The sequence below is a fragment of the Akebia trifoliata genome, chromosome 3 (assembly GCF_017979445.1).
Source record: "Akebia trifoliata isolate Shusen 1 chromosome 3, ASM1797944v1, whole genome shotgun sequence".
Classification (NCBI taxonomy): Eukaryota; Viridiplantae; Streptophyta; class Magnoliopsida; order Ranunculales; family Lardizabalaceae; genus Akebia; species Akebia trifoliata.
In genome coordinates this window covers 33,504,279-33,530,497 of record NC_141377.1, presented here as the reverse complement: position 1 = coordinate 33,530,497, position 26,219 = coordinate 33,504,279, and the positions used below count along the sequence as shown (strand labels likewise).

Below are 26,219 nucleotides of genomic sequence, written 5' to 3'. Positions count from 1 at the left end.
CCTGAAAAATACAATGAGTTGGAAAAAAAAAGTTATGGAGTAATTTAGAGATTTGGTAATACTACTGACAGACAAAAGGTTGAGAGATAGGTGAGGAACATAAAACATATAATCAAGGGTAAAATCAAAGGACAAAGGGATGGTATTCTTGTTGTGGATAGGTGTAAGCGACCCATTAGCAAGGCAAACCTCCCTATGAGTAGTAGGAAAAGTAGAGGACATGAAATGACTAGACTTATCGGTCATATGATCAGAGGTACCAGAGTCAATTACCCATGTCAAGGGAGTAGAATCAGACTGAGTGACATGAAATGTAGTGAATGTACTTGGAGATGTAGTAATTGAGGCCATAGTCGAAGATGAGCGAGTATGAGCATGGATCTGATCCCGTATCCATAGGTACAATTTGGGTTTGAAGTTGTTGCAAATCAATAGTAGCAAGGGAAGCATGAGATTCAGTGGGAAGAACTGGTGATGAATTTGCAATGGCAGCACGGGGAGCAAAATGCCCAAAGTAAGAGGGGCAGGAGATCACAATAGATGGGGATAGAGTTGAAAACATCGGGCTTTCTCATGGCCAGCCTTCCCACAATGATTGCAAGTAAGAATATTCCCCTACTACTCCCCCCTTGGCCATGACTCTCAGAGCCTTGGTACGAGAATTAGAAAAATCCAAATTGGTTGTTAGAGTCATCTGATTTGTCATCGGAGCAGAAAGAATACCAGATGTTCGAGACTGGGAACGAACTATACAACGATGCTCATCACCATCAATAGTCGCAAATGTCTCAAATATGGACGGTAAAGGAGATGTGTTAAAAATCTGGGTCCAAAGTGTCTCAAACTCAGGACGTAACCCCATAAGGAACTGGTAAGTTTGATGGCGAGCAATCCTCTTAACTACATACCCACTACCTTCGATTATAACTCGGCCATAGACTCATAATGAAAGTGCTCCTCCCATTGAGACTGAAGAAATCCAAAATAATCGACTACACTCTCTGTCCCCTGAGTAGCCTGGGCAATATCTTAATAGAGCTCATATATTCTCGAATCATTCTTCGCATGTTTGAGTAAGAGTGGACCACAAAGAAACGGTCTCATGGTACATAAACATAGTATAGATGCGTTGTTCCATGGAATTAAACAGCCATACAAGAATAGTGCAATTGTCAATCTCCCATTGTTTAAATTTGGGATTAGTCGTGGGAGGCTTATTAATAGTGCCCAAAAGCCATCCAAATTTTCCGCAACTGCCCAAGTAGAGTCTCACAGACCTAGACCAATACTAGAAATTGCGACCGTCTAAGAGAGTAGTTGTAATATGTTGGGCTGAAGAATTATGCCCAAAAGGAGTATGAGATTCCTTGTTCTCTTGATTTGATGCTATAACTCTCAAGGCAAAGATATAAAAGAAAAGTAGAACAATAATCAAAAGGACACTCATAATAGCCTCACAAAGAGAGGTTCTTTGTAAACTCGAAGAACAAAGTTGAAGGCTAGAGAAGAGAAAGGGTGACGAGGGAAGTGGAGATTCAAGAAGAAATCCAAGAAGAAAAAAATCGACGGGTTTTTTTGTTTTTTCTTTCCTTCTCTGATACCAAGAAGAATTCCAGAAAAAGTTTGTCAAGTCTCTTAATGAGAACTTGGCAGTAATTTATATTAACTGATAAAGTTAATGGACGTAAATGCCCTTACATATAAACATAGGAAAACAGAAAAACTAATATTTCTAAACTAAATTATTTCCAATACGTTTCAGTGTTAAGCTCAAGACCTTCTGGTTCTTTTTTGTTTTCATCATTCATTTTTCCTTTTTCTCTTCCCATTATAAGTTTCTCATCTTTCATATGTAGCAATATAATAGTTATTTTGTATCATGAAACTCCATCTTTTTTGGCCACCCCAATAATAAAAATTTATATGAAAAAGAAAGAAGACAAAAAATAAATAATTGTAAAATACAAGGAAAATAATTTTTTTGAAGAGTGCTGAAGCGCCTTGTTGGGAATAAACAAAGAAATATGTGGGGGGCTTTCCATGTAAAATTTCTTATCCACATTCATGGCATCTCACAGGGTTTTTTTTTTTTTCTTGTTTTCTGCTTCCATGCGATCTTTGAACTATTGGGATGTAATAGATTGGTAGTAGCTCACTTAGGAGGCTCTACTCATGAGTTAATTTTGTACTCATTTTAAATTTTATTTCTTATTTTCATTAGTTGTGAAAATTTATTTGACGATATCCACGTACATGAAAAGTAAAGGTTGAACTCCTGTTATGATTTTTCATAGGCGATTTCTGTGGCAGAAAGGGTTGCTGATGAACGGTGTGAACCTGCACCTGGTTCAGATGGTTCCTTGGTTGGTTTTCAAGTTCGCCTTGACAGTGCGAGGTAATTATATGCTTATTCACATTCATTATTGTACTTCATATAAAAATATTTGGTATAATTACCGTTGCTTATGTAATCTGGTATCTGTATCTTGCGTTATGCTTCTTTGGATTAGAATGAACTAACACATACTTTCAGTTTCACGTGTCACCAGTTGAATGTTGTGAATATTTTCTTTTTAAAAATTTGTACCTGTACGAGTAAATCATTTTTCCTCCTTGTTTACGTACCTGTCTTATTTTTACTGTTTAGATGATTGTATGTTTTTGTTTGGAATGAAGAACATACCAGGGCAATGCATTCACTTCCCTATATTCGGTTTATTTATTTATTTGTATATTTTAGTTCATATTAGCTTATTTAAATGCATTCTCTCTATATTTACACTTTAACATGAATTAAAATATGTATTTTAACATATACAATAAAATGAATGCCGATGTCGGTATGTTGGATCGGGGGTGGGTGTTGGACATCGACACATTTCGACGTGCTTGGTATCGGTAATAGTTGATTTGAAGTGGAAGCAGTTGGATGCAAGTGGTTGTTCAAAAAGGAGTAACTCAAGTAAGCATTATCAAAGTGAAAAATTCAGGGTTCAGTTGGTAGCGAAGGATATCTACTAAAAGGAGTGGACTATAGTGAAGTCTTCTCATTGGTCACGAGACACTCAATTGGGTCATGTTAGCTATATGGGGGAAAGTTCAATCTATAGTTTGAACAACTAGATGTGAGAATGATATTACTTTATGGGAATTTGGAGGTGCAATTTTGGACCAGCTTGAGGCTTTAAAAGCATTCGGGAAGGAGAAAAGTGACTGTAGATTTAAAGAACAAACTTTACAGCTTGAAACAGTTTCCATGACAATGATACAAGAGCATTGATTCCTCGATGTGTGGTTTGACTACACATGAAGTGAATATGATTCCTGGATTTATTATATTACTATGATTCTATATTCTATTTATTCTATGTGTTAACGACATATTGATTGTTGTGAAAAAGTATGTTATAAATTGACTTGTTAAAGTCTTTGTTAAGTAAAGAGTTTGATGTGGATGATCCTAGGTGCTACGAAAATGATCCTTCATATGAAAATTCTTAGAGAGAGGTGAGTAAGAAAGTTGTGATTTTTTTCAAAAGAAGAATATTCAGAAGGTTTTGGAGTTGTTGCGACCGTGTTCTTTGAGATAGCTAACCGTGTGATGCTTGAAAGCTACGACCTGCTAGCAAGTCGGAAAATACCTAAAAACACACATGCGCGTACAAAGCAACACAAGAAGGAAATAACAATGTAGCAAAGCTTGTAGACAATTTTATTAATATTTTTTTTTTATAAGTATAAAATTTTATTAAGAGAAACGAAAAGATATAGCAGGCGCTCGAGATGACCAGCCAAAACTAAAAAAGAAAACAAAAAGAAAGAACAAGTCAACTAGGTGGCACACATAGTGTCCCATCTAAAAATGAAGTCCTAAAAAAAATACCCTTGAACTCTGGACATAGCTTCTACACCAGAAAAACAGCCACCCCAAAATATTTAGCGCAATATTCTGAAAGGGAGAATCGGTCCCTTTAAAGATTCTCTTGTTATTTTCCAACCAAAGCCCCCAAGTAGTAGCAAATGGAAGAAGCTATGGTGCATCGACTCACCATTCGACTTGCAAAGGAAGCAAAAAATTTGGGGTAACAAAACCCTGCTTGATTAAGTGTTCTAGAGGGGAGTTTTTCAAGGCTAGCAAGCCTAGTGAAAAAACGCACATTTGAAGGAGCCTTCAAACCCCCAATGAACTTGGAAGGAAAAAGTTGGGAAGAACTAGTAGAAGTGGGCGACCTTGAAGCGAAGGATCTACTAGTGAAGTTCGAGCCTTTAGTATGGGTCCACTCCCTCCCATCATTTGCCATGGACGCCCAATGAACGTGATCGAGTAGGGTTGTTAGTATGATTGCAATTTACAAGGCAACATGGAACACAAGGACTTGATATAAGTGACTTGTTGTTGGCACGTTGACTTGGATATATGCTCTGGACGTGCTTGGTGAAGGCTGAGCTTGGGCATTGGATCACCAAAAGGAAACATCAAATCTTCAGGCGAGGCATACTGGGTTTTATAAGGCCTATTGTCAGTCCAAAGCCCAACAACATGGCCCATCTACAAAGTACTCATACTAAAGGATATGTACATGGGCTCTTGACACACATATTTACATTGGCACATGGCTTTATACATGGGACTTGAGACTATGTACATGACAATGACATTCTCCCCCACTTATACTGCAGATGTCCTCGTCGCATTCTTGCTTGGACATTCGTGTCTTCAACTTGAATGGTGAAAAGATTGTTGCATGATTCCAGCAGCTTGCATTGGCTTGTTCTGCTTGACATTGCTTGCTCAACTCCTTGAAAGTGGTTCTTGTTCTTTTCTTCTCCTTTGCTTGGTTGTCTTGTGAGATGATGGATTGATTGAAGTTGTTGCGATGTCTTGTGCTTTGAAGGTGCTTGATTGTCTATGTTGGTTGGTTTGATTGTTGCTACGTTTCAGCACGTCCTGACATGCTAGTACATCTTCAATGTTCTCCTGCATAAGAATAGCAAATCGGTTCCCCTTCTTTATAACCCCCAACTGTATGGAGAGTGCATGGTTGGTGTGGATGGTGTTTGGCATGGTGGCCAAGGTGTGGATGTGATGATGATTTGGGGAGCATGTTAGTTGAACTTGAGTTGTGACCTCCATCATTAAGCACAACTCGCATGGGAGTCAAGGGCTGTCCTTTGTCTTTGGCTCTCTCTCCACTTGTAGGGCTATAACAGCCTTGCCCTTAGGCTTTCCCATGGACACTGGCACTAGACATGGGCATTCCTCGAACATACCCAATTGCTTTGCATATATATATATTTTTTGCATATGACATGGGATATCTCTAATTTGGTAGAGGAAATCCGTGCCAATGATCATTGTGAATTCTCCAAAGGGTGCTACGTGCAAGCTAATTGCACCCTTCTATGTGCCTACTTTCATGGGCACAACTTTTGCCGACCCTTCTACTGGGGTAGCCTCTGCGTCCACAACCTTCATCTGACATGCTTCCGTTTCAAGAGTTAAGTTTGGTATCGAGTGTTGAACAAGTTAGCACCCCTATTGTTGCAGAATAAAATTCTTCCGCAGAAGAAGAATTGGATTAAATATCTCAAGTGCATTATGCAAATGCAATGGATGCCTTATGCATGCAATGGTGTGTATGATGGCCAACATCTCACATACAGTTACTAAGACTAGCATGTACATGTGGGATCCAAGAAAGGCGTACTGGATTGCTGTAAAATGGATTCTGAGATACCTAAGAGGTATTTTAATTTTTGGTATTTTGTTTGATGATTCAGGTAAAATTGTGGGTTAATGCAAATTATGTGGGAGTTCTAGACAATAGAAGGCTGGTATATGTTACACTTGCATGAAGGTCTAATATGTTTGAATTCTCTGCTACAGTCAACCATGACATTATCCACAACAGAAGCGGAGTATATAATAGTTACAAAAGCAACTAGGAAACTTTATGGCTAAAGGAATTGGTGAAAAAGTGTGGGTTGAAACAAATTATGTGAGATAGTTCGAGGCCATTTATTTGTAAAATCATCAAGTGCATTATGCCAGGGTCGAAAATATTGATGTGAGGTACCACCGATACATTATGCAGTTTCTTTGGGGTGAAATTCTTATCCAAAAGATTCACACAAAGGCCAATCCATTCTTATAGAGTAGTTCTAGTTTTGCTAGGATTTGATCAATCTCACCTAGTGTTGAAGATTGGTGGTTCAACTTGGGTAACAAGGGGGTGCTAGCGGTATCTTTGAGGAATTATGAGGCTGAAGGAGTCTACGATTTTATTGTTAAGGTGGCTTACCATAATACCATCCAAGATGGAGATTATTGTGTAGATGTCTAGAATCCAGTTGGGGATTGATCACAAAGAAAGTCCTTGTATGGTTTTGACATCAAGACCAACATTGTTCTAGTACTCCTAATCATCGCATAACTTGTATTGTATTCAAGGAATACAAGTATGCCATTGAGGGGGGTATTTTAGACACTATACCTATCAAAAAGCTTTTGTTTGTGTGGAAGTTATATAGAGGAATAGGAGTGCTGGGATGTTTGAAAAGGGTATTGGAAGAAGTCTAGGCTGTAATTTCTTTCTCAAACATATTGAATCACTGTCATCTCATCTGTGGATGTAGGGATTGTCAAATGACGTAATTCTGGCTGTGTTCTTTTCTTTTATCTTTTATTTCTTTTGTGATTTGATCTAGAGTTTTTACATTCGTATTATTTGTATTTTCTTATTTTGTAGATATCACAGGGTTAATTTAAGTTATTTACTTTAAATTATGTTGCATGGCTTGTATTAGGTTAAGATATTTTGGAATGGTTGTGTTTATTCTTCTATCAGGGTTCCTAAGAGGTAAATTAATTTATATTACTAATCAAGGAAGCAAGAGGAAGAATGCATAACAAGGTTGAGGAAACCTACCTACAAAGAGGAAGAAATAGATATGAAGATCTATCAAGGGCTAATAAAGAGAATCAGACTTCCACCTCTCTCACAATAATTTCCCACCTAAAGATAAGATCTTCAACAAACAGTCTCTTGCAATCCTTTAAAGGATTTGGCTCAGAGATAAATGAAAACTATGATGTCAAGTACGACACCTTGGAAGTCTTCTTCTTTACATTTGAAGGCCCACTTATTTTGCTTCAACCATAGACGATTGGCCTCAGGGGCGGAGCCAGGATTTTCTTTTAGTGGGGGCAAACTATGGTTAGTTGTATAGTTGAAGAACTTGAATGGTGGGAAAATTATTTGTGCTGGAAAATATAATTGGAGGGAGGTGAGGGGGTGGGGGCAAAAAGTGGAGGGAGGTGAGGGAGTGGAGACAAATGGGACATGCAATTAGTTGAAAATATAGGGGTGTCTCAAAGTTCTGTGGGGGCAATTGCCCTCACCAGCTCCTTACTAGCTCCGCGCCTGATTGGCCTTCCAATCCTACCATATACTTTGGTATCTAGGATGTAAGTTATAATTCTTCTCTTAATTTTTAGCTGGGCTGAAGCAAGTCTGACCATTATTACTGAGGACTTGGGAATGCTTGGTTCTTTGAAGGGTGGATGAATATGTATAGAAGGCTATTGTGTCTATAATCTTAGACTTGACCATCTCCATAAATACGCTCCATGCTTCTTGATAGGTGCATGTTGTAGAATGAAAAAAAAGTCCTTCTCTTTCATTGCATGAATGTATGGGAGAACTTGAAGTTCTTCCTCATTTTTTGTTGGCTTGAGTGTTTCCATTGAGTGTTATGTCAAGACATATTTTCCATTTTCTTCTCTTTCAGGTCATTGGTATTATTTTTTTCTAATGTTTTTTGTTGGTTGTCTATTATGCAACATAAGTTATTATTAGCCATGTGTATTTCTGTCTTCGTTTCCTCTTTTATATTGTGGAGGATGTCTTCCATACTGATCCCTAATACCTTGACTCACTAATTTAGAATGTGTTTTTATTTGGGGCCTTCTTGCTTGCACATTTTTCTATTTCTTATCCTTTCTGCTTTTTTCGTTGATATATATTTTTTATGGTTATCAGGAATGAGAAAACAAAGCTTCTCTTTTGTACCACAGGCATTCTTCTTAGGAAACTTGCGGTAACTTTTGCTTCTAATTGCAATGCCTTACGTCTGGTTTTTTGTTTTTTTTCCTGAAATATACTTCTTTCAATTATTGGTCAGTGTGCAGTCGTATTTTATGTTTCTTGTTTTTTGTTTTTCTTTCTTTGGAGTTTGTTAAGAGTTCTATTTGATTGATGATGCATTCATTAGTTGCATAATGTATTTTTGGGGATTCTGAAAGCTTGTGTTCATGTGAATCTTCCAGACTCCCACACTTGCACTCCCTGTGTGACAGAGACATTTGGATTTGAAAATTTAGTGCATATCTTTTCATTATGCATTCTTTTTCTTCTTTTTTCCCCAAGTTTTTTGTTGGAGAATCTTTTGGAAGGCCGTGGACACATGTTATGGGAAAAGATCCATGAAGTTCATGCTAAAGGTAGTTTTGATTGGATGGTTCTTGTATAACTTGTTGTGAAATGGGATATAGTTTGTTCTGTGCCACGAGAATAGCTTGTTGCTCGCGTTTCTTTGTTGTTTTTTCCTTTCTTCTTTGTTGTGTCGCTTTCCTTTGTTTTGGGGTGGTCTCCCCCCCCCCTCTTGTTTTCTTTGATTATCGATAAATTTATCTTTATCGATCAAAAAAATTCTTGTATATCATGCCCCCCTGTCCCATGGTTTCCATTTGGTGCAATAGAAACCTAAATTTTTGATTTATTTTGAATTCTTTGAATTGTTGATTCTAGGTACTATCTTTTCTATAGTAAGTTTGGATCGACAAATATTCTGGATATATTATTTGAATTATTGATTCTAGGTACTATATTTTCAAGTATAATCCATTCTTTTTCCATTCAAAATTTTGTCAAAATAAATGAAGTGAAAGCAAAAAATTCTTAGAAAAAAGATGTGTCTCAACTGGATTTCTTGAATCAAACGGTGTATCTAAACTGTGTCCATTTTGGTTGATGGGACTCATGATGGATCCTTTAGAAGCTCTAGAGGGTTAAGGTAATGTGACGCTCTCACCCTTCCTCTTCATATCATTGTTGAAGTTTTAGGGAGGATGATCTCTCTAAGAGGATGTGGGGGCTTTAAGAGGATGGAGGATGATCTCTGGAGCGGAAGATGTGGTTCATCTTCTTGTTCATTGTGCCTTTGATAGTTAAGTTTGGTCTTTTTTCCTCTCTTTGTTCCAAATGCCTTGATGTCATCTTTGCTTGGTTATTATGTTATGCAAATTTGGAAGTCCACAACTTTACTTGGAAGAGAACGGATTCTTTGGAAGCTTGTTCCTTTTGCCGTTTACTGGGGCCTATGGAAGGAAAGGAATGCGAGAATCTTCGAAGGGAAGGGGCAGTCCTTGCGGGCAGTTATCTTTTACTTTTTGGGCCATATATTTTTTTGGATTAAACTATTTGTTGAATTTAGAGGATTCTTTTTTGAGGACCTTCTCTTTAGATGGCCTTTGGTTTGTGAAGAGTGAAGGAGGATTTTTTTAGGCCCTTGATGTCATCTCAGCCTCTTTTTTAATAAGTTTGCTATTGTTTATCAATTTTATTTTATTTTTTTAATTTAGAAAAACCACATACCTTAGATCAAGACCCTGCTTTGATGCTAAATCTACAAAAGAGTAATTCATAAAAAGTAATGATTGTTCTTTTTTATATATAATACATCAAGTTTTCAATTATATATAGGCTTTCATCTAGTACAAAATTCACCAATTATTCTAAAGCTTTGAGTTTGATGGTTGCAAAGTACATTTCATACAAAAATTTGCAAATTTTGTTACAATATGCATATACTTAGTGAGCATATATCAATTGGGGTGAAGATTGTCCAAAAGTTGAGAAATTTGGCTAATTGTTAATAGAAGTCGGTGGCTAGTACAATCATATTCAAGGAATCTTTGTAGGTGGTGCAGGGAGAACTACATTCGTTAGTTTACATTTAGTCATGACTCATGACAGAGCCCCTAGTTTTGCATTTTTTATGATCCCTATCCATACATGGGGTGATTGTTGGTCCATGAAACATAACCTCTAACATTGTTAAAAAACTTGCCACGAAATGTATTTAATTGAAGAAACGACAAATTGTGTTACTTTCATAATATCCAAGGAATTCCTTCTAGTGAAACATTATGAATTTAACCCATTTGCATTCCCATCCATATGAATTATTAGGACATGTATGTTATAAATTGCAATTGAGTCCCTCTTGCTCTGCTTTATGGTTGAGTAATCTATTATGAAGACAATATGTTTGTATTGTCAACTAATGCTCCAAAATTTGCATGTGTCATGGGTCGAAAAGAGGTTTTTATTTGCTCTTTGGATACCTTCAAATTGGCTCGTCAAGTTTCTTTACCAATCGAAACTAATATGGATTGATTGTTAGCTCTATTGTTGTTGGATCAAAGACTTTTGCTGCCTGCCTATTGGGATTACTTGGGCCTACAATATCACAAACAAAACTCAAACTTGCACTTCTGGATCAAATCACCACACGAAAAGGAACTTTTTTGTATTGTTTTTCCAGTAGTTATTGTTGTTGGTGTATTTATTTATTTATGTATTTTTAACATGGTGGAGTTATGTGTGCCCTTTAGGAGATCTTGTTCATGCTTTACTCTTTTCCTTTATGAGAGTTCTTGGTTTTGCAGGGGGACAATGACTTGGCCGATATTACCCATGTCATAGTTGACGAAGTACATGAGCGATCTCTGTTGGTGAGTTAGGTCCCAATATGCTTGTTATTAAATTAATAATGTTTAATATGGGGTTGTGCTAATCTTTTATTAAGTTAGCATATGGGAGTGCTAATCTTTCATTAAGTTAGCATATCGGAGTCATCAATGACAATGCTATTAATTCCAAGGATCCTCAATTTTTTGCGTACTTAGATTATATTCTTAATGCTAATAAAGTTTATCACTATATAGTCATCAAGCTGCATTGTAAACGTTAATAGTGGTAAAACTAATTCTAACAGTTCACCACCACTACCACCGCCGTGTTATCATATATGATGTTTTATTTCTTATTTCTTATTTCTGTATTTCTGCCTTTTTTTTTTTTTTTCTGTCTTTTTCTTTATTTTATGTACTTTATATAAATAGGGAGTAATGGAATAAAGAAGATAATTTTTTTAGCACAATTTCTTTTCTCCCCTCTTTCTTTCCAAACCCTAGATTGAATTTGTACATGGTATCAAAGCTGTGTTGGAGACCAAGAAGATCACAAGGGATCAAGAATCGATGAGAAAAACACCCTGAAGGAGCCCTAGGGCTGTCACCGTTGAGTTTCAGCCTGCTAGGGTTGTCACCCTGCAGTTTTTAAGTCAATAGTGGCAGTCACCACCCTCAATAGGGCTGTTGCCCTTCATCTCTCAGCCCAATAGGGCCATAACACCTCAAAAGAAATCAGATCTGTCATTTATTGGGCTGTCTCTCCTCTTTTAAAACTCTCAAAGGTCAGATCTACACTTCGGGACTTTGTTGGGCTGATTTGGACTCTTCTACTGGCTGTTGCAGTCCATGTCATGGCTGTAATAGCCCTATAGGTTAGTCAAACAAGTTTTTTGTTCACCCAAAATGGAGAGTAAATCCGAATAAGATGTTTGAGTAGTTGTTTTGTGTTTCCGAGTGGTATTTCGTGTGATCTTGAGTCTTTTTAGAGTTTATATTTGCCCCAAGTCACTTCTAGACAGTCTAGCAATAGTGGGTTTGGATCCCCACAAGTTAGAGATGAAAATCCCCATCTCCATATCACCTCAGTTAAACTCTATGGCACAAACTAATTAGAATGGGTTTAGTCTGCAAAATTGGCCCTTCATGGTAGGAGGAAGGCCGACTATCTAAATGGAAAAGGGGAAATAACCATGTATTTCAGATCCCAAGTACGAACAATGGGATGCTGAAATTTCCTTAGTTATGTCTTGGTTATTGCATTCTATGTAACCTCAAATTAGTAGGGGACATCTATTCTTGAAAACAACACAACAAATTTGGGAATCCGTGACTTAAACTTATTCCCTAGGCTCAGAATAGTGCTAGGATTTATCAGTTGGAATAGAATGTATCCCATCTCAAATAAGGGGAGAAGACATTGTCAGGCTATTTTTCTGAGTTGCGCAGTATGTGGGAAGAGTTAGATCACTACTTAGCTTTTGATTGGGAGAGTTTGAAAGACTGCTCACAGTTCAATAAGTATGTTGAGACGCTTCGTACATTCCAGTTTCTAGCCGGTTTGAATCATGGGTTTGAGATGGATTGTGTTCAGATTCCGAATAGTGATCCTTTTCCTTCTTTGAACACAATGTACTCATATGTTCAAAGTGAGGAAAGTTGACGATAGACTATGGGATAGGTGAGTACCCCTATGAGTGAGAGATCGGCCATGGTAGCAGTTAAAATTAAGAGAGTAATTGTTATTATGTTAATTAGCCCTAATTAGGCTTTAAATCTATTACATAATCTAAGAAGAGGAAAAGACTAAAAAGGACACAAACTTATTTTAACACTCCCCCTCAAGTTGGTGCGTGGATATCAACAATGCCCAACTTGGACAAGACACCTTTGAAGGTGTTTTTACTAACGCCTTTAGTAAGAACATCGGCGAGTTGTTGAGATGTAGGAACAAAGGGAGTACAAATCTGTCCAGAAATAATCTTTTCTCTAATGAAATGACGATCAACCTCGATGTGTTTCGTTCTGTCATGCTGAACCGGATTCGCCGCTATGTTAATAGTTGATTTATTATCGCAATATAGTAAGAATGGGACTTGCACAGGAAGACACAGGTCCGCTAATAAGATCTTGAGTCACAACAATTCACACACTCTAAGTGTCATATCTCTATATTCTGACTCAGCACTCGACCGAGAAACCACATCCTGCTTTTTACTGTTCCAGGTTACTAAGTTACCATCAACTTTAGTACAATACCCAGAAGTAGAACGTCTATCAGTCACTGAGCCAGCATAATTTGCATCTGTCCAGGCCTCAACATGAAAATGACCATGATTGCTAAATAAAATTCCTCAATCAGGACATCCTTTAATATATCTAAGGATGCGATAGACTGCAGTAAGATGAGATGTTTGAGGCAAGTGCATAAATTGACTTACAACGCTAACAGCATAAGCAATGTCTGGGCTAGTCATAAACAAATCGATCAATTTTCCCACAAGTCGTTGATATTGCCCAATATTCGACACACATTTCCCCTCATAATCAGCCAACCTGTGATTCTGCTCAATAGGAGTATCAGCGGGACGAGAACCAAGCTAACCTGAGTCACTAAGTAAATCAAGGACATACCTTCGTTGAGAAATAAATATATCAGACTGAGACCGCACAACCTCAATACCTAGAAAATAACGAAGATGCCCAAGGTCCTTAATCTTAAATTAACTGCCTAAGTAAGTTTTTACCTCAGTAATACCATCATCATCATCGCCAGTAAGAACAATATCATCAACATAAACAATCAAAGCAACAGTTTTACCCTGGGAGTGACGCAAGAAAATGGTGTGATCAGCAGAACTCTGATGGAAGCCAAACTGATGCATGGCTTAGTAAGCGCTCAGACCATGCACGAGGAGACTGCTTCAGACCATAAAGAGAATGGCGAAGACGACAAACATATGTAGGAGAAGTAGAGGTAAGAAACCCAGGAGGTTGGACCATATAAACCTCTTCTTGAAGATCACCATTAAGAAACGCATTCTTGACATCCAATTGATAGAGAGGCCAGCCTCTGATAGCGGCAACAGAAAAAAGAACGCGAATGGTGGTCATTTTGGCAACCGGAGCAAATGTCTCCTGATAATCAATCCCATAAGTTTGAGCATAACCTTTGGCCACCAGACGGGCCTTATAACGAACAATAGAACCATCCGGATTATGCTTAATTGTGAAAACCCAGCGACATCCCACAGTTTTCTTTTTAGGCGGGAGAGGAACAAGTTCCCAAGTCTGAGTCTTTTCAAGAGCATTTAACTCATCAATCATAGATTGTCGCCATTCAGGATGGGCAATAGCATCTGCAACAGTAGTAGGAAGAGAAACAGCGGAAACAGAGGCAAGAAAACTCCGATATGAGGGTGATAGTGCAGAATCAGATACATAATTAGAAATAGGATAAGTACAAGTGCGTTTACCCTTATGAGTGACAATAGGACGATCATCACAACGAACAGAAGGAGATGAATCTGGAGGCAAAGAGGCGAGCTTGTCTGGCAAAGAAGTGATGGTAGTATCGCGTGGACGCCGAGAGTAAACCTGTAGAGGAGGAGGTTACAACCTGACAGGTGGTAGAGAGGAAGGAACTGGTAAAGGAAGAGGAAATGAAATAGGAAGGGGATCATCCTGGGATTCTAAGGGAAACCACTCAGATTGAGTGCCAACGGACCCATTGTAGTATGGGGTATGCTCAAAGAAGGAAACATCCCGAGAAATGAAACGTCGTCGAGAAGGAGGATGGTAACACCTGTAACCTTTCTAAGTAGAGGACTAACCCAAAAAAATACATTTGACAGCCTTAGGGTCGAGTTTGGTCAAGAACTTGAACAAAACATACGCACCCAAACACACGTGGAGAAAGGGGAAACAGGGGACGATCCTGATAAAGCTGAGAAAAGGGCATAGCAAACTGAAGAACCTGGGAGGGAGATCAATTAATAAGGTAAACAGCAGTAAGGACAACATCAGCCCAATAAGATTGTGGCACGTTCATACCAATAGAGATGGCACGAGCTAACTTTAAAATATGGTGATTTTTTCTTTCTGAACGACCATTCTGCTGAGGGTTCTTAACATTGGACATTTGATGCTCAATGCCAGACTTTAAACAAAGTTTTAAGACTTCACTATAGGTGTACTCAGTACCATGATCAGAACGGAAGGTTTTGATGGTATGACCAAACTGGGTATGAACCACAGCAAGAAATTGCTGAAAGATCCCACAAACTTCACTATTGTATTTCATAAGATAGACCCAAGTGGTACGACTGTGGTCATCAATGAATAAGACAAAATAACGAAAACCAAGAGTAGATGGGACCGGGGAAGGACCCCACACATCAGAATGAATTAGGTTAAATATAGTGCAGTAGTATTCATACTAACAGGATAGGAAGAACGTACATGTTTAGCAAATTGGCAAGTTTCACAAGAAAAATCAAGTAAATGATTATTATTAAATAAAGCAGGGAACATGTGTTTCAAATATGCAAAAGAAATGTGGCCTAAGCGTAAGTGCCAACGCATTACAAGAGCCTCATTAGATTGACTACTATTATTAATTTGGGAAGCAGAATGGGTGCTAGGTAGACTGGGTATGTCCAAGAGATATAGCCCATTCACTTCACGTCCAGTGCCAATCGTCCTCTTCTACCCCAGATCCTGAAAAACACAATGAGAGGGATAAAAAATTACACTGCAATTCAAATTTTTGGTAATGCTACTAACAGATATAAGATTACTAGTGAGTTGAGGAACATGTAGTATGTTAGTCAAGGATAAAGAAGATGTAACAGGAAAATGACCTTGACCAGCTATAGAGGACAAAGAACCATCAGCAAGGCGAACCTTGCGATGACTAGAACAAACACTATAAGTTTGGAATAGGGAGGATGTACTGGTTATGTTATCGGAGGAACCTGAATCAATGATCCATGGTGCGGAAGTGGTGGAAACACTGTGTGCAGATGCAAAAGTACCTGAGTGAGCGAATGTAGAGACCGGCTGAGATGAAGTCTCCATTTGATTGAAGAATTTCCTGAACTTGTCAAGCTCAGCCTAGGATAGAGATACCGTGTTTGATGAGGATGTACTAATTGAAGGAGGTGTTGAATCAGTAGTCGATTGAGAAACTATATGAGCTGAAGATCGTTGAGACTGTTGACGTTGCTGATTAGGACGACCATAAAGTGCATAGCATCGAGCCTTCACATGACCCAACTTTCCACAATGATCACACTTATGTCGTTGACGGGTAGGCATAGACCCACTGGGGGGTTGTTGAGAAGATAGGCGAGTAAGCATAGCAGAATGATCCCCTGAAGAATGAGGTAGGACAACTGCACGACGACTCTCATCCGATAAGACATATGAATAAGCCGTCTGTAGCGACGGAAAATGATCCATACCCAATAAATGAACTCTCGCATACTCAAATTCGTCCTGGAGACCCGCTAGAAACTGAAAAACCCGATTCTTATCCAGAATTGACGAATATAATGTCTCATAAAGAGGGTCCTTCCAAGCATAGGACGAAGAATAGAAAGTCAGCTCTTCCCACCGAGCACGTAGCTGTGAGATATAGGTGGTAACTGAAGAGTCTCTTTGGGAAAGACGAGAAATCTCACGCTCCAAATTGAAGATTCTGACATTGTTTTGACGTTGTGAATAAATGCTCTTTGCGGAATCCCATATCTGTTTTGCTGTCGAGGAAAACATAAAATCAGCCGCAATGTGTGGTTGTATAGAAGTAACTAATCAAGAACGGACCATAGAATCATTAGCAAACCAATGGGAGTAAGAACTGTCAGTATGTGCAGGTTGTTTGTTCGCCCCAGTGAGGTAACCGATTTTCTCTTTTCCACCAATGAACATTTCAACTGATCGTGTCCAAAAGAGATAATTAAGACCATCTAATTTCACAGTAGTGATCTGAATACCTGGAAAATCGGTTGAGTGAGAAAGAGAACCACTCGATCCATTACTATTACCAGTAATCGAGGAGGAGGATGTCTCAGAGGCCATCAAAGAATCCGAGTACTTTGGTTGGAAGAGAGTTCAAGTAAGATGAGGACACGACTTCCTAGGATAAAGTGACAGCAGCACCTGCTATTAGAATAGTCCCAAACAACACCTTGCTGTAATCACAGCCCTCCGTAGGTGTTTAAAAAACAACTGTTACACCCTCATATAACCCTTACGATAATCAAAAGATAAAAAACCAGTCACCTGCTGTGATCTCAAGTCTCATAACAGCAAACTGCTGTGTCGCACAAGGCAGGGCAGTCACCTAATGGTGTCGCCTGCTGAAAATCCATCTCCTGCTGTGATAAAACAAGAAAGAGAAACCCAGATAGCAACCTACTGGTGTCGCACAAGGCAGAGCATCACCTGCTATGACCAAAAAGACCCAGATAGCTACCCACAAGTGTCGTACAGGCACCTGTTGCGATCGCAAGGCTCAGACAGCTACCTATTAGCGTCGTACAAGGCAGAGCAACCTCTACTGGTGTCGTTTGCTCAGAAACTATCGCCTATTGTGATCGCAGAGGTCAAACCAAGTTACTTAGGGAGTCGTAAGATTCAAAGACAGCCACTGTGGGTGTCGAAAGTCTTATACAAGACCGCTATAGGTGTCGCAAGTCTTCAACAACATCACTGCTGTGAATACAGCCTGATCGCAGGCTCTAAATAGTTGTTAACTCCCTATCGCATGATGCGATTAGGGTGTGTCGTGACGGAGAACCCCCGTAGGGGTGATCTGAATTGAAGATGAGAAGTGTAGGGTGCTGTTTTGACGAAAAGTATGTCGAGGGAGCTTGTCGCATAAGGAGTAGGAGGTCGATGGAGGTAGAGAACCAGCTTTGATACCAAGTTAAAATTAAGAGAGTAATTGTTATTATGTTAATTAGCCATAATTAGGCTTTAAATCTATTACATAATCTAAGAAGAGGAAAAAACTAAAAAGGACACATAAACTTATTTTAACAGTAGCCAATAGACAAGCTGGAGGAAAAACTTCCGAGGGTAAGAAATTTGGCAAATACGCATAGGGTTCATCCGCACATGGGTTCAATGGCAGAGAAAGGCAGAAGTGTGATCTTTGTGGCAAGATTGGTCATATTTGATCAATGTGTTGGGACTTGATAGGTTGTCCTGACTCATTCTAGTCTAAGGGTCGTTCCTCTTTAGCCAATCATGCTTTCAGTGCTGATGTGATTGATGATTCATTGACTTCTGAGATGTTGACTCGAATGGTACATGCACCATTCTCTTATGATGATATTATTCGTCTACGGGCTTTTTTTAATAGTTCTATTGCAGCTTCTTCATTCACATACTTAGGTACCTTTGTTTCTGCTCATTATGTATCCTCGTCTCAGTCCAGCTCTTGGATTTCTGACTCAGGAGCTTTAGATAACATGATAGATATGTTTTCTTTCTTTCAGTCCTATAGTCCTTGTTCAGGCAAGTATAAAGTTCGTCTAGCTGATGGTTCCTTATCATCCTTATCCGGTAAAGTGACCATCACAGTTCTTAATAGTTTTCTTCTATTTAGTGTATGTTTGATAACACTTCAGATGTCTAAATGGAGGTGGTCCACTTCTAAAATTCAGACTTTAGAAGTTTTATTTCCGTTTGTTTTGATTCAACTTCAGAACCAAAGTTCAGAAGTTTTGAACCAGCGATGGAAGGATGCTGGATGAAACTTCTGAAGTCTGATTTCTAGTTTCAGATTTCAGATGTTTCTAGACTCTAGACTTTAGTCTTCAGAAGTATTACCAAACATGTTCTCTAACCTTACCACTAATCTTGTGTCTGTTAGTAGTGTGATGGCATGATTTATTATTTGATAAGTATATGTCATGATTGTTTGTTATTAAGTATTGGAGTTTGTATTCAAAGTGAAATTGATTTGTTTCTTTTCTTTATCAGGGTGATTTTCTACTCATTGTTCTGAAGAATCTGATTGAGAAGCAATCTGCTCATAACGCACGGAAATTAAAAGTAATTCTTATGTATGGCTTCTGGCTTTTGATTACAGCTTACATGCACTTTTGTTCCCTGGAGTAGATAGGGCATACCTATTCGTTTTTTAATACTGATATGTTAAGTGTTCCATTTAATATTGATTCTTTAATTTCTAATGTCAGATCTTTGTGAATAAGCTTGTCTAAATTTGTTTGGATTCTTCAATATCGAATTTTGTTTCTCAATGTCCAGGTCTGCAACTGTTGATTCTAGTTTGTTCTCAAGATACTTTGGGAACTGTCCAGTAATTACAGCTCAAGGGCGAACACATCCTGTGTCAAGTTACTTTCTTGAAGATATTTATGAAAATCTCAAGTATTGCCTTGCTTCAGATTCTTCGGCCTCGTTAAGATACATGACATACACAAAAGAAAAGGTCTGTTTACAGTTTGCTCCTAAACCATGCATCTTGGGATGCCCAAGGTTTTTTTTTTTTTTTTTTGCTTTTCTTGTACTGTCAAACTATGAAAATTTGTTTTGGGTCTTGTTTTTGTTTTATTTTAGTTCTCAATTCAAAATCCATGTTTTGACCATTTTCTCATCATGAGATCTGAGATACAAAACTCATCCAAAAGATGATGATAGAGTGGAAAAATGGAATCACATCTGGTTTAAGAACTCAAATGGGTGACTTTCTGTGAACAACACGTGACAGAACGAAAAAAAAAAAAAAAACATCAAAACACATGGTGACTTTTAAGTTTGTTTTCTAAGTTATGTGGTCCATGAAGGATTATCTTCCTCGTCAAAATCTTATCCTAAATATTTTAGTCAGTTGTAGATCATTTGAAGGCATGGGGTAATATATTGGCTGAATCTTCATGGTACTCCTGCTCTCTAAATTATGAACTGTTTCCTTTTGATAGACTCAGGGCAATACGGTACAAAATCACAGGGGGAAGAAGAACCTTGTCTTATCAGCTTGGGGTGACGATTCTCTACTCTCTGAAAATTATATCAACCCAAATTATGATCCAAGTTCTTATGAATCATTTAGTGAGCGAACTCAAGAAAATCTGGTAATTCCTTTTGGATACAGTTTCTCTTATTTAATTATTTACCTTTGATATTACTTAGGATGGTGGTTCTAGAAAGGTATGTGATGAAAAGTTCGAATGAAGTTGAAATTGATTATGATTTGCTGGAAGGATTGGGTATTAATTGTGATGGTGTTTGCCTATAACATGTTTATGCAGAAATCTTTGAATGAAGATGTAATAGATTATGATCTCTTAGAAGACTTGGTTTGTCATGTTGATGAATCTTACCCTGCAGGATCGATTCTCATTTTTTTGCCTGTAAGACCAGTGTCAGAGCTCTTTATGTGAGTCCGCATTTCAATTCTGGTTTACAACATATGGAATAAAGTAATTTTTATTCTGTTAATTTTTTTCTTATAGGGAGTTGCCGAAATTTACATGTTGCTTGATAAACTAGCTGCTTCATATCGGTTTGGTGGACTTTGTTCTGATTGGCTTCTTCCTCTACATTCAACTCTGGCATCAGATGATCAAAAGAAAGTGTTTCAAACACCACCTGAAAATATACGCAAGGTGAATATTTCTATTTAAGAGTGATTAATTTTTATGTAGTTCCCTATTAACTTTTCTTGGTATTGTTGTTCATGCACTTCAAATGTCATAATTTTCATTAATCTCAACAGCTATGTTGTGGTGTTATTCTGTTAGCAAATTGTGAATTTTTGTAGTCTTTACATGCAGTTAGTCACTATTTTCTGCAGGAGATATTTGCAATCATTGACATATATTTTTTAATAGAATTGATTTCCCATAGAAATTTTCATGTTCTTACAGAGTTTTGTATTTGGTTTATGTAGAAAACTAATCCGAGACTTCTTTTTCGCCCAAATTTCAAGTTGTGTGTTTGACTATTAAGGCTCTTGGATGTGTGGATCCTATATTTTCTATTGCGGTATCGTAACAAGCCCCCAAACAACAGATTCTCTTTAGTCTCTCTATCATCTTAAAATACCCTTGAACACAAAGTCACTTTTTTGAGTTCCTGCAAGATGATCCTTCGTCCTTATCACCCCTTTATAATTATATCACTAAGGTTACATTGAATGTGGTGTACACATGATTTCCCGGACCCCGAATTGGTTTCTTCAACCTCAACTCCATGCTTACATGACAGATCTTTCCCATTTTACCCACCTGTGTTTTTATAATGTTTCTCACCATTTTATAACAATTGCCAAAACAAATTAGGAATAACAAAGCAAAATAGTTTGAAAAAAAAATGATTTTGAATATATTTGTTGAGGAAAATGGAAAATGTGAACTTCACAAGTACTACTACAATATCCAAGAAAACTTTTGATTCATAGTTTAATTGATCATTAGGAAGTGGTGGAATTGAAATCATATTATAAAATGACAGTATGACCTGTATGTTTTATGGAGCTGAAAGTTGGACTATTAGGAAACATGATGTTCATAGGTTGAAAATAGCAAAGAGGGAATGCTGATGTGTATCAGTGGAAAAATAAAGGAAGATAAAATTTGGAATGAACAAATTTGCGAAAAATGTAGTAGACTTGATATATAAGGGGAAGTTGATTGAGATTTTTTTTTTTTGGATCAGTTAAACAATAATTTCATTAAAATGAGGTCCAGCTGACCGGCCAAAATATACAAACAAAATGAAAAAAAAAAAAGAGAAAAAAAAGGAGGAAAGGGAGAAAAACCCCCAAGCCGACCAGCTTACAATTGAATTGAGCAAACCCAGTCCCTTCTTCCTAGTAAATCCTCAAAGAACACCCCCACCTCAATTCTTTGAGCACTTTACACCAAAAGAACATAAAACTTAGAGCAGAAATAATGATCGCTCGAAGAGAATGTTTATTGTTCTCAAAGGCCTAAGCTTTCCTTTCTAACCAAATCCACCAACAAATTGCAAAAGGGGTGAAACTCCACATGATCCTCTTGAAAGATAGAAAATCGATTCTGAGATGCAACCAACCCTCGAACAATGCACGAAGGGACTTCAAGAAACATCTGAAAACCCTGAACAAACAAAAGAAAAGAGACCAGATTTTTCGTGCCATGGCACAATGAATAAAAGCATGCCCACTGATTCACAATCCATTATGTACATATAACAAAATTTTGGTGCAAGGATTTCCCTCCGAATGACATTTATTTTATTTTATATAATGAGTATCTTCCTCAAAACTCCTGTCTAAATGAAAAAAAAAAAAAAAAGACTTCAGAAGGAACTCTTGGCCCCCATACTGATGTATACAGAAAACATGAGGTAGGTGGTGGGATATCAAAAAGACTTTAGAAGGAACTCTTGGCCCACATATTGATATATATGGAAAGCATGAGGTAGATTGTGAGATAGATATTGATATAAAGAACTCACAAAAAAAATCTCATCCTGACTTCCTTCCCACCACCTAATGTCCTCAACCCCCATATGACTAGAACCTCTGAAATGCATCTCATAAATCTGCAACTACGTCCACTCCCAATCATTACAAGGCCTTTTAAAACCAAAATAATCACTAATTAATTTTGAGGTCACCCTAAAATTTAAGATTAATGAATCTTTCTTCAATGACATCGCATATAGGATTGGAAATTGATCTTTACGAGAAGATAATTTGCACCAAAGGTCATCCCAGGAACACTCTGTGTCCTTTTCCTTCCTTAAACTTCAGTCACCCCCCGAAACACTCTATCTTGCTACCCAAATTTATATCCAACTAACCATTTTCACATAGCAAGATTATCTATGCTAAACCTCCAAATCCATATCCCTAGAAAACTGTCTTCTCGACAAGTTTTGCACCTGGTACTTGTATCTGTTAGTAGCAAGATTACTTTTCATCACTTCGATTCTACCCCCAATGCGGAAGATAATCGTTCTTCCAATCAGCTAACCTTTTTTTCACCCTTTTAGTCTCTGAAAAAATTCCTTATGTAATCGGACAATCCACCAATAGGAAACTTAGTTAAGATATTGGAAACCTTCTAAGTAGAAAATTGAAGTAAAATCTTAAAATATTTGATCCTCCTCTTCACCAATGCTAATAAGAGTGCTCTTTTGTACTTTAACAAAAACTCTGGCACCATATCAAAAGCACCGTAACTGCTACATAAATGAACCTCCTCCTGTTAGAAGTACTAGAATAATTATTATGTTGTTGGCATATTGGAGAAGAGAGATCACTAGGCGCTAACCAAGAATGGAAATGCTATTTACTGTTTGTTTGGACTTTTTTTGTGCTTATTCCTTAGGCCATATAGATGGCATATTACAAGTATGGTGCCTCAACATGCTTCTTTGCAAGGTACAAATCTTCATAAAAACTTGAAAATATTTATCATGAAAATAAAAATAAAAACAAAAACCTGTAAACTATTGCCATAGATAATGCACTTTTAACTGTCATTTTCTTTCACCATTTATATTATCTAATTGACAACTTCTTTCCTTTATATGGTTGTATATTTCAGGTTATTGCAGCCACAGATATTGCAGAGACCAGTATCACAATCGATGATGTTATATATGTGATTGACTGTGGAAAGCATAAGGAGAATCGTTATAACCCACAAAAGGTTTGCGTTTTTATTTTGTCAATTTTCATAGTGTCAATAATGTTGGTTATATGGAATCAGATTCCAAGGTTTAACGTTAGTTAAGTGTTTCTATACAATTGATAATGGGATTCCCTACAATATTTTCTTTTTTGTGGTAATTTTTTTTATTGACTAAATTTTTTAGTGATGTCACCGGGTAAACTTATTTTTGATAAGATCAGTAACTCAATGTTGGCGGGAATTGAGCCTAGGTCAATGCTATCTTCACCCAAAGATTTTGCCAACTAAATTGGCTAGCATATGCGTTTGTGGTAAATTTCTTGTTTGTTGAATGACTCGGGACGTATTAGAGTGCAAAAGATTACTTGTAGAGGTTTTTTTTTGATAGGCAAGCATGGATTAGTGGTAAACGTGAAGGTGGGTTTAATGAGTTTTAGATCTAGGTTGTGGGATCAACTCTCAACACGGCTTGCCAACTTAACTAAGTTGACACCTTCATTATAATGAAGTGTTTCTTCATTGTTGTTGTAATTCATCGGGTAGAAGGTAGTTTTAGGTTTATATTTGTGAATCATTGAGGTTTCTTGGATGTTTTACTTCTAGATTTGGTGTAATTTTTCTATATTAAATTGAATTTTTAAATGGACAAGATTAGGGGAATATAAAATTACTCGAAAATTCTATAATTCACCAAAATAATCTGCTCAATGAATTTTTATTAGGGCTTTTTTGGAAAGTTGAGTTGGAGTTGCAACTCCCATGACTCAACTCTACTTCCTTGTTTCAACAACCTATTCGTAAGAGTTGCAGCTCGTAGAGCCATCCTTCAACCCACTTCCAAGAATTCCCGATTTCGACGGAGTTTGAACCCCCCACCTAATGGTCTAAGTTATGAGTCTTCAATCCAACTCTGCCTTGGCCATTAGATCGCCATGCCAACCATGCTCAAGTCGAGTATGCCTACTTTGCTTGGGTCACCTAGTCATTACAATCGTGACATTCCTTAAGAGGCACCTTATGTTGTTGCAATGGCAAACTAGAGTTTATTTGGGGAGTTGTTGCCAACTCTCAATACACAACTCCAATTGCATCCCAACATGAATTCCCACTCCTGCAACTCGACGTTCCAAACATGCCATTAATTTGTCTACTAATAGCAATTTAAGCTTGTATAATGCGGGAGACAAATCAAATCAGTAGTCACATACTCCAATGGAAATTTTGTTTGGGTTTCCACTTGTTTCAGTCTAGATTTATTTTTTATCACTTTTATTTTTCCCATGGCTAGTTTAAAATTAGTTAGATTTATTCCATTCTGATTTTGAGTTATTTAGGCCTTATATTCACGTCACTTTTCTTTAGGCCTTATATTCAAGAGTTAAAACTTATGATATAGGTTATTTTAGTGTCCTTTGAAAAGTTATCCCGTTATAATGAGCTCAAGATTTTGCGAATCTAATAGGTTTTGAGAAAGTTATGACCAAAATACTAAATAGGATATCAGTTTATGTCAAGATTTGTATCTCCAATCCCAAAACCGATTGATTGGTTTTGCTAAATCAGGTAATGGGGCACCCATTGACACCCTTATATCTAACTGATAATAATTCATTTTTATTTACTAATAAAATAAAATAATTTATTTTTACTGGTGAATGAATGTTATGTGTTATTATAAGGCATTTCTACGAGTAATTTGTTTTTTTTTCATAGAATTTTTCTTAATCAATGTAGAATAGATTTTCAAAATGGACATTTCAGCTGAATTATACCATTTCTCAAATGTTCACTGAAATCTCAGTCCCACTTGATTAACAAAGTAAATGCAAAAAAATTGTAGGATTCACTTAAAAAATACAATTTGTGAAGTGATTTTGAGAATTAAATAAGAAATTAATTACTTGGTTGTTATTCTTAACAAATTACAATTTGGATTGCTATTAATAGTGGTAGAACTTCCGAATTTAGAGGCAACAGCAACAACTTGGTCTCATCATTTCCATCTTTTCCAATTTCCTCTTGCTTATCTAAATTTGCTCAAAACTGCATTTCAAACCTGATCACACAACCCAAATTGTTGGCCTAAAAAAATTAAGGGTGTTTTTGTTGTTGTTGGAAATATAGATCAAGGATGAGGTTGAAGATGATAGGTTTTAAGATGAAAATCTAGGGGTTTTACAAGAATAATCGAGTGTTTTCTGTTTCCATTAAGCATGGAATGGTTTTTTATTATTGAAAACCCTTGATTATTCTTCTAAAAATCCTAGAATTTTGTTCAGTTTTTCTGGTGGGCCTCATGGAAGTTGCACAACCAAATACACACAATTCATCATAAAATTCATATTGCCGTTTAAATATGTTACTTTTCACAATAAACAAGCGGGGCCTTATATTTTTATTTGTGAAATTTGATTGTTTTGGTTGAAATTTATAGTTCATCAAACTATATATGTGAAAAACATCATTTACATTTCTTATCAAGTAGTGTGGGAATGGAAATGATTTTTTGAAATATTTAGGGATTTACCGTTATGCTCATGGAATGTGTGTGGTTTCAAGTGGGTGGTGGCCAAAGCGTTGCTTCATCGATGTAAGCCTCATATGATGGTGTTTCAAGAAATGAAGTTGGTGAGTGTGGATGAATGGGTGATTAGGGATCTATGGGGGTTCATTAAAAAGGTTTGAGTTGCCTTTCGTCTATTGGTGCTTCGAGGGCATTGTTGCTATGTGGAATTCCTTGATGTTGAGGATGATCTCATTGGTGCTCTCTATTTCAGTTCTGTGCAACCCAATCAAGGATGATT

At 37.2% G+C, this 26,219-nt stretch overlaps 1 protein-coding gene across 2 annotated transcripts in view; it reads left to right on the top strand.

The window, feature by feature from the left end:
- Nucleotides 1–26,219, top strand: part of LOC147406481 (RNA helicase family protein) — a 78,463-nt gene that overhangs the window by 22,301 nt on the left and 29,943 nt on the right. For both annotated transcript variants that reach the window (XM_086434546.1, XM_086434548.1), the window contains exons 13-21: nucleotides 2,295–2,395; nucleotides 8,043–8,100; nucleotides 10,733–10,798; nucleotides 18,749–18,831; nucleotides 19,037–19,220; nucleotides 19,711–19,863; nucleotides 20,041–20,142; nucleotides 20,245–20,397; nucleotides 23,329–23,433. In XM_086434546.1, coding sequence (XP_086290672.1) covers nucleotides 2,295–2,395; nucleotides 8,043–8,100; nucleotides 10,733–10,798; nucleotides 18,749–18,831; nucleotides 19,037–19,220; nucleotides 19,711–19,863; nucleotides 20,041–20,142; nucleotides 20,245–20,397; nucleotides 23,329–23,433 — 1,005 coding nt within the window. The remainder of the gene's footprint in view (nucleotides 1–2,294; nucleotides 2,396–8,042; nucleotides 8,101–10,732; nucleotides 10,799–18,748; nucleotides 18,832–19,036; nucleotides 19,221–19,710; nucleotides 19,864–20,040; nucleotides 20,143–20,244; nucleotides 20,398–23,328; nucleotides 23,434–26,219) is intronic.